The 14634-nt window shown below is 35.9% G+C and overlaps 1 protein-coding gene across 1 annotated transcript in view; it reads right to left on the bottom strand.

Annotated features, from left to right (window-relative positions):
* Nucleotides 1-14634, bottom strand: part of TBC1D8B (TBC1 domain family member 8B) — a 54175-nt gene that overhangs the window by 38917 nt on the left and 624 nt on the right. Inside the window, exon 2 of the mRNA XM_021678170.1 lies at nt 65-175. Within this exon, the coding sequence (XP_021533845.1) occupies nt 65-175 (111 nt within the window). The remainder of the gene's footprint in view (nt 1-64; nt 176-14634) is intronic.

Raw genomic sequence — 14634 nt, forward strand, 5'->3', positions numbered from 1 at the left:
CAGATGCCTAATGAATGAGCCACCCAGGCGCCCCTGGATTATACATTTTAAAAATCGCACTCACCACATGCAATTGACAGGTAAACTTGAGAATCTGGTGTCTGGTGTAGGATGCGAAATGGAGCAACTTTAGCAGTAGAGTCTAAAACTGAATCAAGAGTCCCAACCAGAAGCCCTGTTGTAATAAAGAGAACATTGAAATAAAGATTTTACAAAACATAAAACCAATATCACTTCATCTGAAAAACAACCAATGGATTAATCATTTTTAAAATTTCTAGCCCAAAGTTTCCTTATAAAGATTTTCTTAAAGAAAAAATATATTCAGGGTGAAGAGATTACTGTGCTCCAACATGAGTAGTGCTTGAGAAAATTATCGTTCAATAAAAAATAAGTCAGGTTCAATTGTCCAAATCTCACTATATATTTACAGTACTTATATATATCCTTTATAAGGTTGTGTACATAGCAGATAAGAATGTAGATTCTGGTACCAGAGATCTACTAGATTTGAATACTGGTTCTTGTCACTAGTGCCAAATTGAACCAGCTGTACTTATTTTTTCTTCATCTTCATTTGTAAAACAAGCGGGTTAAAATAGAACCTACCACAAAGGGTTGTTATAAAGATGAAATGAGCTATTATTTCATATAAAAATTAGAACAATGTTTACCATATAATAAAGCACTCAATGTTAACAAATCTTGGATATTTAAACAAGATAAAACGTTGATTAACTAAAATGTATAGGAAGGGGATTTTCTTTTTAACAAAAATTAATTCCTCAATTTGAATTCAAGGCTTTTGATCAATTAGTTCCAATGTAATTATCTGATTATATTTCCTACTCCTCCCTAGAATAAAGTTTGCTGCTTTAACAATCAACTAATTCCTCTGTTAGAGTCTTTGCTAAGCAATTCTCTTTTTACCTATGCATGTTAATGCAAGTCTTCTAGCTCAGTCCGCGAATCCAAATTCTACATTTTCCTCAAGACCCACTTCCCACATAAAATCTTTACTAGCAACCCCAAGTAATAATGCTTTCTCTTTTCCCTGATTACTTTGGACACTTAAAGTCTGTACAATACAAGCTAGCTAGCATTTTGATTATTAGGCTAGTTATTATAGCTACCTTCTAAATGCTTCATGTATTGTCTCCTTACCTAGAATATTAGCTCTCGGAAGACAATAATCATGTCTTCTACTTCTGGGTTTGTATCCCCCCTAACTTTCAACATGTTGCTGGGCACAACAGGAGCAAAATTTCAATGAGATGACTGAAATATATAAAACTGCCTTCCTTTTCTGGAAGCTTTGATTGGTTGAGTGTTGGTGTTGTTTTATAAGGTATTTTTCTTTAGCATACAGATTTGAGAAAAAATTTAAACCAATTACAAAGTAGGATTTTGGCTATTTCCTTTCTTTACTCACTTAAAAGGAGTTAAGATTACAAGCAAGCTTTGAATGAGAATATAGGTAGGTTGGCAGATGTGTGATAGGAAGTTATTATGAGCATTGAGGGAGGTAAATTAGAAGATTAGGCGGTAGAATAGAGATATAAAGAGAAATTTGGCTCAGCTGAAAGGAAAGGGTAAGAGAGTAAATGTAAGAATCAATAAAAAATAAGAACAGGGGTCACAAATGCAGCATTATATAATATCAATTAGCAACCTGACAGAGGGTTTTGATAGTGGAGGTAAAGTATCAAGGAAGATTTTGGCAATGGCAACATGTACAGATTACAGAGAAAAAAACTGATCTGATATGAAAAAAAAAATCTGGTATGAATGGAAGAATTCAAGAAATAGAAATAAGAAAATCCAGACAATATTATGAAAGAGGAGGCACTGGGGAAGAGAGAATGGGAATGAGGAGGAGAGAGGAAGTGATTATATTTCAACTAATAATGATGGAATTCCTGGAGGGTTTGGAGATAAAAGAAAAAAATAATTCTATCACTTCCAGCATGAAAAAGGTACTGTGAGAAATTGGATTTGGCTAAGAGATCAAGGATAAAGAAAAATAGGAGCTAAACATTGCAGATAGCCTCTTCATAGCAATGTGATTGAAATTATTCAGGAAATGGAAAAAAAGGAGAATGTTCTCAGTTTGAAGACCAGAAAGTGAAAATATTCAGAAGAAAGATAAAAGAGAAGTAAAAGAACCAAAAGAGGTAACTCTCTTCAAGTTGAAAAACAAAATCAAGGGCATGAATGTCTGTGTATTTAAACATACATATAACAACTTGACAACATTGTCAAAATAAAGGAATTATAACTTTAAATAAAAGCATTTATTAAACAGCACTGTTTTAGCTGCTAAATTTGCCTTCTAAGAACTTAAATTCTAAAAATTTCAAAAAAGTATTGTCAAATTTATAAGGAAAATCATTTATTTTGCCTTTACCACACTTTATTTTATTATTTTTTAAGATTTTATTTATTTATTTTTGTGAGAGAGAGTGTAAGAGAAAGAGAGAGCAGGAGCAGGGGGAGGGTCAGAGGGAGAGGGAGAAGCAGACTCCCCACTGAGCCGGGAGCCCCATTGGGGCTGGATCCCAGGACCCTGAGATCATGACCTCAGCCAAAAGCAGACGCTTCACCCACTGAGGCACCCAGGCGCTCCTGCCTTTACCACATTTTAAATAAAACTAGCTTAAATTCTATTTCCTTATGTACATACATTAGAAAAAGTAATATTAGAACAGGAGAAAGAGCAAAATGGTAAAAAAAAAAAAAAAAAAAAAGTATGGCTCAGCTGAAAAAAAATGGTGGGAGAGTGGATGTGTAAGGAGGCAGAAAAGGAAGGAGAGGCCACAGATAATCATTCCTGAGTAACATAATAAAAATTAGTTCTCTGATAGAAAGTTGTGAGACTGAGGATAAAGCAGTCAAAATCACTGACAAGAAAGGCCATTTTTTGCAGCAGCAGCAGCAGAAATGTGTTCACAAGATTATAAGTGCCTTACACTATGTAGAAAGGAAATGGTTCAGTTTTTATAAGTACATTAAATCCGCCAGTTAGTATAAAGCTATACGACAAATAATTTGGAAGCTAGCACTAGAATACATTTCCAGTCACTTGGGGAACTCTTCTAGCTCATTAAGCTATAATCATCATCAAGTCCTTGCAAGTCAATCAGGAATTAATATGTGCCAATGTCTGGGTTGTAAAAGTACAAGAAAACAAGCAGATAACTTTGGGTTGCTTTTCTATGTTCACAGAGGTTTATTATCTGACAGCCTGAACATCCAAGGTTATCAATCAGCCTACACATGGGAATTTCTATAGCTATAGTAAATTGGGAAGAGAATAGACACTGAGAGAATAGCTACATGACAGAACAAGAGATTTAAAATTATAAAGAAGTTCAAATCATCCTTTGAATGTCTATATTGAGTAAGGTACCAAAGCTCTAGATCCTGGTAATGTCTATGGGGTTTTGGTAGCATCCAGCCATACAAATAACACCAAACTTCTTAAGGATATACACCATCACAATACTTTTTATTAAATGGCATAGGAAGATAACAAAAAAGCAAGGTTCTACCATTTTTTTTCTTTTTTTTTTTTAAAATATTTTATTTATTTATTTATTTATTTGAGAGAGAGAGAGAAACAGCATGAGAGGGGTCAGAGGGAGAAGCAGACTTCCTGCTGAGCTGGAAGCCTGATGTGGGACTCGATCCCAGGACTCCGGGATCATGACCTGAGCCGAAGGGAGTCGCTTAACCAACTGAGCCACCCAGGCACCCTACCATTTTTTTAAAAATAGGCTATTTGCAGGTAATGATTATTGCTCATGAACCAATTCTTTTTTGCTGGATAGAGATAAAGCTGAAAAATTGAGCTGAAAAATATCCTAACAGGTCATGTAGTCCAACCTCTAGCATATTCACTCTATAGTATTTCTGATAAAAAGCCTGGCTTATTCCTTTATATTCCTATATATTCCTACTTTTCCCAAGGTAGACTATTGCTTCGGTGGGACTTTCTAACAACTGGAAAGTCCTTGAACACTACATCAAAAACTTATGATGTACTATATGCTGGCTAACTAAACACAATAAAAAAACTGGAAAGTCCTTTCTAAAATATGAAAGGATTTATATATCCAAATGTTATAGTCAAGGCTAGCTTCAAGGGCTTGTGACCTGTCCAAAGGGCCCCATGCTCAGAAGGGCCCCTGCTTAGTTTAATTCTCTGCTGTCACTGTCTTGAAATTTCTTAATTTTTGAACAAAGAGCTCTGAATTTTCATTTTGCACTGGGCCCCACAAATAAGGTAGGTGATCCTAGTTACAGTGGTTATCTCTGGGCAGCAGGATGATGGGTGATCACTATTTTTTTTTCAATGCTTATACGTATTTTTGGAAACTTTTACAATGAACATTTTTTACCTTTTTAAGATAAAAAATAAAGCTACTTCTTACACACTTTTTAAAAAAGAAAAAGGTCTTTCTCAGAATAAATGAAATGCTATTTCCTTGTAGCATTTGGGACCATGCAAAACATATTCTCTATTCAACACAATGGGTCTTCAAATATTATGATTATCTTATAAGTATCTTGTCTCCCCTTGCTTATTCTTCTCTTCTCCTAGCTTAAAATACTCCTAGTTCTTTCAGTTGTTTGTTGTATGAGATTTTTCTTCTAGCATTCTCTTAACGTACCTATTTGTCAAAGTCTCTTATAAAATGTGCCATTCAAACCTGAATGCCAGATATGGTCTGAATAAATGCAGGTTTTTTATATTGTGGGCTCCAAGGTTATATTAATGCAGTCTAAGATCATACTAGCTTTTTAAGCCACTACATCATATTATATTAAACTTGTGATTGACTAATCTACTTTGATCTATTTCACAAGTACAAGCACCAACCTAGGTATTCTCTGTCCTGTACAGCTGATTAAAACAACAACAACAAAAACCCCCTAAATGCAGTTTACATTTATCCATGTTAAATTTTATTCCACTGATGTCAACTGAGCATTCTAACTTGTTCAGATCTTTCTGAATCTTGATTTTATTTTCTATGACAGTGGTTCTCAACTGAAACTTCAAATTTGAATCATTTGGAGTTTTTGAAACTACTAAAGCCCAGAGATTCTAATTTATCTGGGATATGGCCTGGGTATTCTATTTTTTCCCTTAACTTTGTATTATAAAATTTTTCAAATGTAAAAAAAAAAGAGAAAATAATATATTGACACTTCTATGTGACCATCACCTAACTTCAGTAATTATGAACATTTCATCAATCTTCTGTCATCCATCCCTCCTAGAGTCATTTACTTTGTTTTAAAAGGTTCTCAGTTGAACATAATATGCAGCCAGTGTTGAGATAACTGATCTATGGTGTTAATCGTCCCTTTCAATTTTTAGACACTTGCAAATTTGATAAAATTTTTATTCTTTTAAATTATTTAAAAATTTTTAATTTATTTTTTATTATGTTCAGTTAACCAACATATAGTACATCATTAGTTTTTGATGTAGTGCTCAACAATTCATTAGTTGCATATAAAATTTTTTAAAAGATTTATTTTCGAGAGAGAGAGAGAGAGCGAGCGCGAGCAAGCCGGGGGAGGGGCAGAGGGAGAGAGAATCCTGAAGCCGACTCCCTGCTAAGCATGGAGCGGGACATGGGGGCTCAATCTCAGGACCCCAATATCATGACCTGAGCTGAAATCAAGAGCTGGCCACTGGACCAAATAAGCCACCCAGGAGCCCCAAACATTTCTTTTTTGTATTAGGTCAATAATAATGACAAACAGGTAGGACCCCAAGGGCTGAGTGTTGGAGAGGCTGTTAAAACAGCCACAGCTGGGCGCCTGGGTGGCTCAGTTGGTTAAGCGACTGCCTTTGGCTCAGGTCATGGTCCTGGAGTCCCTGGATCGAGTCCCGCATCGGGGTCCCTGATGGCGAGGAGCCTGCTTCTCCCTCTAACCCTCCCCCCTCTCATGTACTCTCTCTCATTCTCGCTCTCTCAAATAAATAAATAAATCTTTAAAAAAAAAAAACAGCTTGAAGATGGTACTCATTATCAATGTACTAATTTTGCACACTTTAGTTTGACAAGTGTCTCTTTCGGCTTGTAAACTAGACTGAGGGCACTGTGTAAGGCAACACTGCTCTAGCTGCAGAGGAGTCATTTAAATGAACTTCTTAATTACAAATAAGATTTATTTCCATGTGAGTAAAATGTTTGATTATAAATTTTGGCCATAGAAATGACTGCTAGAACTTTATAGTAGGTTCTGTATCTTGTCATAAATTGTCATGTTTACAAAGTCAAAAAAGTACACCTTTACTGAATTTTTTATAATCTCAACTTCATTAAATGTTAATGAACAAACTAATTAGTAAACTGCCAACACACTTAGTAGAAAATACATTCAAATAGGAGAAAGTAGTGTTCTCAGAGGTTGTGGGTATTCTTGATTCTATTGCTTTTGCTACCAGATCTAAGCCCTTAAAACAGGACTGTGAATGCTTATTTTAGAATAATCCAATAGCCACAGTTGGCATTTTGAAAGCTGCCAACTTCACACTAAGAGCTTTGGAAAACAGTTAATAAAAATAACTCTTCTTTGTCCTGTTTTTCCTCTCCCTGCATTCTTTTAAAGACATTTACTTGAAAACTAGATATACAAATGATACAGCACTTTAAAAACATTATTTAGAAGACCTAAAGCTGACCATAATCTTCGTTAGTATAAAACGAGAGGACAACTAATACAATGATAAAAAATCAACAAATGTGATTGTTTTAAAACTTCACTTCTTTATACTGGAGTAAGGGAGAAAAAAAAACCAAGACCATCTGGACTGGAGTTGAAAGAACAGTGGAGACAAAAAACACAAGGTTTAATTCTCAAGTACCTTTAATTCTCTATCAGGTTTTCCTATTCTATAGATGAGGGCATTCCTTTTCAACAACCTTTTCTAGTTGCTAAGGGCATTATATCTTGAGTCTCATATTTCCAACTGCAAAGAAATGAATCTGGAATATTTGCTGTGTCCCCAGTGACTGCCATCTTTTGATTTTATACTATCATATTATTTGTCCTGCTTAGAATGTCCTCCTCATTTCTATCAAACCACATCCCAGATATTATTAGTTTTCATACTTGGCTGATTTAATTCAAAAACAATACAAACTGCTTTTTGACAAGATGCTCCTCAGATGTCACATTGGAATTCTGCCACCAGAATACCACCTATTGTTATTAATCACTGCTTTTAGGAATCTTTGTATCATTTAACAGGACATCTGATAAGCATACTTCACACCAGAACTGGCCTTGGAAAATTGTTTGGGGGTTTCAAATACCCCTCATTCATGACTGTAAATCACCAAAATCAGGGAGATACCATTACTGACTACCTCAGTAATTATATATTTGCTTGCTTAGTTGTTTATTATGTCTGTCCCACTAAATTATGAACTCTGTAAGGGTAGGAACTATTTCTGTTTTATTCACTACTGTATACCCAATACCCAGGACAGAAACCAGCTACTACCCCATTTCTCTGTTCCTCTTCATAGCAAAATTCCTAGAAAGAATTATATATATTCACTCTGCCTCCAAATATCCGCTTGGCTTCATATGCTCTAGTCCCTCTGGTCTCTGCTCATATGTCACCTTAAAGAGGCCTTCCTAGACCAAATTTATCTAAAATACCAACCTCCTCCCCTATCACTATACCTTACTTTATATTTCTTCATATGGCTTATCACCACCAGCCATGTAGTACTTGTTTATTTGCCTCCCTCAACTAGAATGTTAGCCCATGAGAATAAGGATTTAGTTTTGCTCACTTGCTGTTATCTCCAGCACCTAAAACAGTGCTTGGTTTTTAGAAAGCACTTGGTAAGTATCTGTTAAATGGATGTATCCTCTAAAACCACATACAGAATTTATTCTTATCTTTTGTGCTTATATAGCAGCAGCAAAAGGTGGAAAATTGGGCAGATTTTCTAACGTAAAGGTAATATAAAATACATGTCATAGCTGTACTCCAACAGGGTAAACATTATAGAGCCATTTATTTTATTATTAGTTTTTAGCTTACTTTACATTCATAGTCCACGAGAAGCATGGGTTTTCACCAGCTGAATCATTTCTACTTCAAGTATCATGTTTTGAAAAATATAACTAATGTGACTAAAGTTGTACGTATTCTTCAGTATCACTCAGTAAGACAAGTGATGCTTTTATCTGCAGAAGAGATGCTTTTATCTGTAGAAGTGCTGTTGGGGAACTCCCAGGTTTTGGGCAATCATAGATCAAAATGAAATGCTGCTGTGGTATTTTATTCAAATACTTGTATATTATTCTGGTTATAAATCATAAATGCATAATCACAATCATACCAAAATTATTGAATAACTATCAGTGTTTTACTTTTGTAGTGGAATCATTGCAGATTGGACATATTCAATGTTACTACTCCAAATCAATTTCTGTATACAACATGGGAAAAGTAATTACTATGGAAAATGGTATAAATATAGATGCTCCTTAGGCCCTACAGAAAATGGCACTCCATTACTAGATAAATGAATATCAGATGTTTATATAGCTGCTCACAAGTTTTAAAACTCATTTGACTCTCAGAACAATGTCATGAGGTCGGGAAGACAAGTTTTGTTTCCATTTTATAGATGAGGAAACAAAGCCTTTATAAAACAATTACAGCTGAATAGAGACATAAAAATATTAAAGAATCAGGGCAGACAAAGGTAGTAGGGTTAATGAGGCAAGCGCAATCAATGAACTCAGTGGTGTATTGATGTATTTATGGATGTTGGCTTGTAGCTGACTTATTAAAAAGAGAATCCCATAGGGTAACCCCCGGGAGGGGAAATTATACTGTGCTCTGTTCCTTCCCTGGAACATTTTGATCCATGTGAAATCAAGTAAAAAGTTCCTTTTAAGGATCTCTTTGAATGAGAAAGGTCAGCTTTATAAGAGGTTTGGAAAAATGAAAGTTGGTCAATATCATCAGTTTTTTTTTATTTAGTCTTTTTTTTATTAGAATGAAATCCACTTGATAGCAAATATTAGTTTCCTACTTACATTATAAATTTCCAATATCTTAGCCAAAAAACCCCTCTCTATACAATCCACATCATTATTATTATTTTAACTTAACTCTTGAGGATTGAAGATTCATGATCCTAAGGTGAAGTGGAGTAGTGGTTTCCTGTATGCTTAAGGAAAGAAAGACCCCAGCAACAAGCAAGGGAGGGGAAAGGAAGAGAGAACAGTGTTATCAACAGGTATCTAAAAAAACTCCTGAGGCTTATAGGTATGCAGTCAATAATCCTTCCACTACTACCAAGAAAAAGTGGTGACAATGATCATCTTTCAAGTCATTAGACCACCAATGAAGCTGTCCTTTCTCATTCAAAACAACATAGATGGATCTAAAGGGTATGTTAAGTGAAGCAAGTCAGATAAAGACAAATACCATATAATTTCACTCATACGTGGAATTTAAGAAACAAAACAAATGAATAAATTAACAAAGAGATGAACAAAAAACAGACTCTTAAATATACAGAATTGGTGACTGCCAGAGGGGAGGTGGATGGGGGATGTGTGAAACAGATAAAGGGATTAAGAGTACACTTATTGTGATAAGCACTGAGTAATGTATAGAATTGTTGAATCACTATACTGTACACCTAAAACTAATATAACACTGTATGTTAATTATACTGGAATTAGGTAATTATTTTAAAAAGATCTTTATTTTTTTTACTTTATTTTATTTTTTGTAGTTTCAAGTTTTCACTTAAATTTCAGCTAGTTAAGATACAGTGCAATATTAGTTTCAGGTGTAGAATTCAGTGATTCATTACTTACATACAACACCCAGTGCTTATCACAACAAGTGCCCTCCTTAATATCCATCACCCATTTAACCCACACCCCTGCTCACCTCCCCTCCAGCAACCCTTAGTTAGTTCTCTATAGTTAAGTGTCTGTTTCTTGTGTTTGCCTCTCTCTTTTATTTCCCTATGTTCATCTGTTTTGTTTCTTAAATTCCACGTATGAGTGAAATCATATGGTATTTGTCTTTCTCGGACTGACTTATTTTGCTTAGCGTAATACTCTCTAGCTCCATCCACATCACTGCAATGGCAAAATTTCATTCTTTTTACGGCTGAGTCATATTCCATTTTACACACACACACACACACACACACGTCACAACTTCTTCATCCATTCATCAGCTGATGGTGGACATTTGGGCTCTTTCCATTATTTGGCTACTGTTGATAATGCTGCTATAGACATCAGGGTGCATGTGCCCCTCTGAATCAGTATTTTTGTATCCTTTGGGTAAATACCTAGTAGTGCAACTGCTGGATATTAGGGTAGTTTTAACTTTTTGAGGAACCTCCACACTGTTTTCCAGAGTGGCTGCACCAGTTTGCATTCCCATCAACAGCACAAACGGGTTCCCCTTTCTCCACATCCTCGACAATATCTGTTGCTTCCTATGTTGTTAATTTTAGCCATCTTTAAAGTACACTTGAAAAAAAAATAATAAAGTACACTTGACCCTTGAATAACATGGGCTTGAACTGTGCAGGTCCACTTATACGTGGATTTTTTCCCACACATACAGTGCAGTAATATAAATGTATTTATTCTTTCTTATGATTTCTTTAATAACACTCTCTTTTCTCTAGTTTACTTTATTGTAAGAATACAGTATATAATACACAAGATACGTGCTAATTGACTCTTTATGTTATTGGTAAGGCTTCCCTCAATGGTAGGGTGTGAGTAGTTAAATTTTGGAAGAGTCAAAATTTATATGTGGATTTGTGACTGCACATGGCAGGGTGGGGATGGTGAGGACTGGTATGCCTAACCTCCACATTGTTCAAGGGTCAACTGTAATTTTTTACTTGATTTCACATGGATCAAAATGTTCCAAAGAGGGAGTAAAAGAGGGAAGCACACAGTGTGATTTGTCCTCCCGAGGTTTGTCCTATGGGATTTTCTCTTCAATAAGTCAAAATGATATTTATTAATTTACAGTGTGTGTAGGGGGGGATTTGATATTTCCTTATCTAAAATGTAATGTCATGGCCACTGGTACTCCAGTCCCAATAATAAGGTACCTGGGAAGACAAAAATTTTATCAGAGAGTTCCTTTGTGAACATGGAATGCAGGCATATTTTGCTAAGAAAAAAATGAGAACATTTTCAGAGTTGGGCTCCTTGAGTTGGGAGCGGGGAAAAAAGAGAGAAAGCCTTATATTTTTGAGGGACGGTCATTAAGAAATTCTTTAAAAGGCTACTTTATTGTTTATTATGTATGTGTATAATTATGACGAATCATTTACACGGTGATTTGTTAAGTTTATATAAATATCATAAAACATTTTGAAATGGAAAGCTCATTTAAAACGTTATTATGTTCTAGTTTTTACATATGATTTAATTTCAAAATAATGGTGCCAAGATGAAAGAGGAGATAAGAAAACAGAATGTCTAAAACTTCTCCATTTTAATAAATTTTACTTTTTAGTCTTGTTCTACAACCCCCAAAGAAGGTCTACTGAGGGAGATTGTCAATCTAACACACAAGAACCTGCTTACACTTTTCAGATATGGAATATTCAAGAATAAAATAGTCTCAACAAATAATCTAATTAAAGCTTCCTCATTGATAGTCAGGTCTTCCTAAGTCCTAAACACCAGAATGTAGCCCCATAATTCCACTCATTTAGTAGCTCCAATCTACCAAGCAGAGCAAATTGTTGATTTGTGCTTAATAAGCCAAATATGCATAAATTATTTTCAATTACATAAAGCCAGGTGCTAAATTTAGATGCCACAGGAAAGTCATTACCTTTATCAGCCAGGATGATCATGTAAGGTAATGCAAAAATCCAGAAGGGTGAATTACTTCTCTAAATGAAAGAAAATTACTTTATCTATAAAATAACCTTTACGTATAACAAAAATATCCACAAGATATCTTACCCTGCTGTGAACCAGGACAATTAAGTAAGATAAATTAGGCAAATGATAGGTAATCTACAAGATATCCCTTAGATGTGTTTCAGAAATTTAGAAAAGACCTCGGAATTCTAACTTACAAATTAGTCTCCTGTTATAACCACCCTAGGGTTCTCTGTTGCCCCAATTCCATTATTAGAAAAAAAAATAGAGTCAACTAACTTCAAGTCCACAGCTCAAGTCATTACATTGCTGGTGGTTATTGCCAATTATCACATGGCAAAGGAATAAAATCTTAAAGAAAGTAGAACTATTAACATTTCTAGGAGGTTATTATCTCTTCTTCATTAAACAAAATGTATAAAGGAATCATTTAAAGGGGTAGCACATAACATTGGATTTCAGCAAACAAAATGGACAAAGGCAAGCTTATGCTGGCACCCAAACTCCTGTGAGAGCTAATCCAAATGTGGATTTGCAGTAAAGCATAGCAAAGCTCTTGGCTTCACAAATTTAAGTCAGAATACAGTAACTGAGCAGTTATGAAACTCAGCACACACTTTTCCTCTGGACCAAAAAGAACCAAACAAAGCTTAAAAACACCTCTGCTCCTTTCTGACCCATTTTGCTTAATTTACATGTAATATAGTGGCAGCACTCATGTGGAAATTTCAAGCATTTTGAACATACCACAGGTAAAACGATCATGCAGACACACTGACCACAATATGGGGTTATGGCTATTCTCAACATACATGTATGATAGAAATCTTGGTTTATTTCTGCAGACAAATCTCTTGTTCTACAGATATGCGTTTGAAGAGTACATGGGAGTGGGTGGAATAGAGAAACGGGTGAAATTGGTCCATGTTTTAAGAAAATATGTCAAATGAAAAACTAAAAACAAAACAAGGAATGATTATTTAAAGGAAATTTGCAAGAAGTGAAAAACTATTTTATACTACATTACACGGATCTGATTCTCAAGAATCTGATTTACCTATTATTTTCCAGGAACACAGTTGTACAAAGTGAAATATACTTCTTTGGTAATGTGGACAAGAGCACCATAAAAATTCTGGTCAAATAAAATGGGGAACCAAAATATTATGCTGTAACACAGGGCTATAAGATCTACTTTAAATATACTCTGACCTGTTCTCCATGGACTAAAGAGGGTAAATTATGTCACTTGGTATTTATCAAGACTGATTCTCAAATGTTAATCTGGAAAATATATGCATCTATTAAATGGAAAGGCTCCTCTGTAAAATAACACTTGTAATTTTTAAAAATCAGAAAATGACAAAATGTGAAGTTTAATGAGGCAATTTTTGTTGCCATATTTTCAAGAGGACCTTTTCAGAAGCTGGATGAGATGAAGAGGTCTTGCAAAATTAAAAAAAAAAAAAAGTCCTGCAGAACCTCAGAATTATCCCCCCCCGGGGGGGGGGGGGCGGTGCTTGAAAAAAAGGAAAGAGCAGCACACATTTATCAGCAACTTAACAACATACATTGATTTAGCACCTACTACCTTTCATTTTATCCTCTCAACTCTGTGAGGTAGATACCATTTCACAGAAGAGGAAAAGCCATGCCATCTCCTCCATGAATCTTTACACAACCTTTCAGTTATTTGGTTCTAATTCTACTTTGCCTGATTTACTAGTTACTGGTTATAATTATAATTTGCCTGGTTTACTGGTTACTTCCCCCCAACCCCATCCTCTCCCCGCTTACCCAGGTTATGAGCAATTAATTCAAAGGCGGGGAAGTGAATCTTAATTGTCTTTGTACACTAGCATTCCATGTGGCACACAGCAGGCGTTTATGGTTGAATAAGCTAAAGAATTTGTCGAATGCCATTCAACAAGAGATGAGGGTAGGACTAAAACGCAGGTTTTTGTATTCTTCCCTCTTCCCGCTACATCACGCTGCCTAAATGAAGTCTGTCTGGCCCACCACTTCAAGGCCACCATACCAAACTGCAAATTGTCACGAAAAAGAGCCCTGCGTTCCCCAGTGTCCAAAAGTTTGAATGCCCCCACCCCAGACGGGAGGTCTCAAAATTCTCCGGAGGCTTTCAACACTTGACCAAGGAACAGTTTTGGATTTGCAAATCAAATCACTGAAGGTAGGATGGATCAGGCGGCCAGAGTTAAACTTCATTTGTTTCACGGGTTTGCTAACAATCATGGCTTTGAAAGGGCAGCGCCAAACCCTCGAGAGGGAAACGAATTACGACGGTTACTCTGAAATAAGATCCCAAGGACTGAAAACGGGGTGACAAAGTAAAAGATGCTAAATTGGGAGAGGTCAGCAATTCTGAGACCTATCCCTCGCCCTCCCCCTACTCCGATCCGCTCCCCCCACCCCGCTTCCTAATCTCTCATTTGAAGCCCATCCCTCAGGATGTGACTGGGGCTCCTCCCTTTCTACTCACCATCCTCCCCGCCCACACACACACACACACACACACACACACACACACACACACACGCCGCACTCCCCAGGATGGTGATTATCGATAGGGGATTTTGTGAAAAAAGTTAAGTCCACAACTGCGAACTAGCCCCTGTCACCAGCCTCAAAGCTACCTGTCGAGGACTAACACTCGTCATCAGCCCCCGCCCCCGTGGG

This window comes from Neomonachus schauinslandi, chromosome X (genome assembly GCF_002201575.2).
Source record: "Neomonachus schauinslandi chromosome X, ASM220157v2, whole genome shotgun sequence".
Taxonomy (NCBI): domain Eukaryota; kingdom Metazoa; phylum Chordata; class Mammalia; order Carnivora; family Phocidae; genus Neomonachus; species Neomonachus schauinslandi.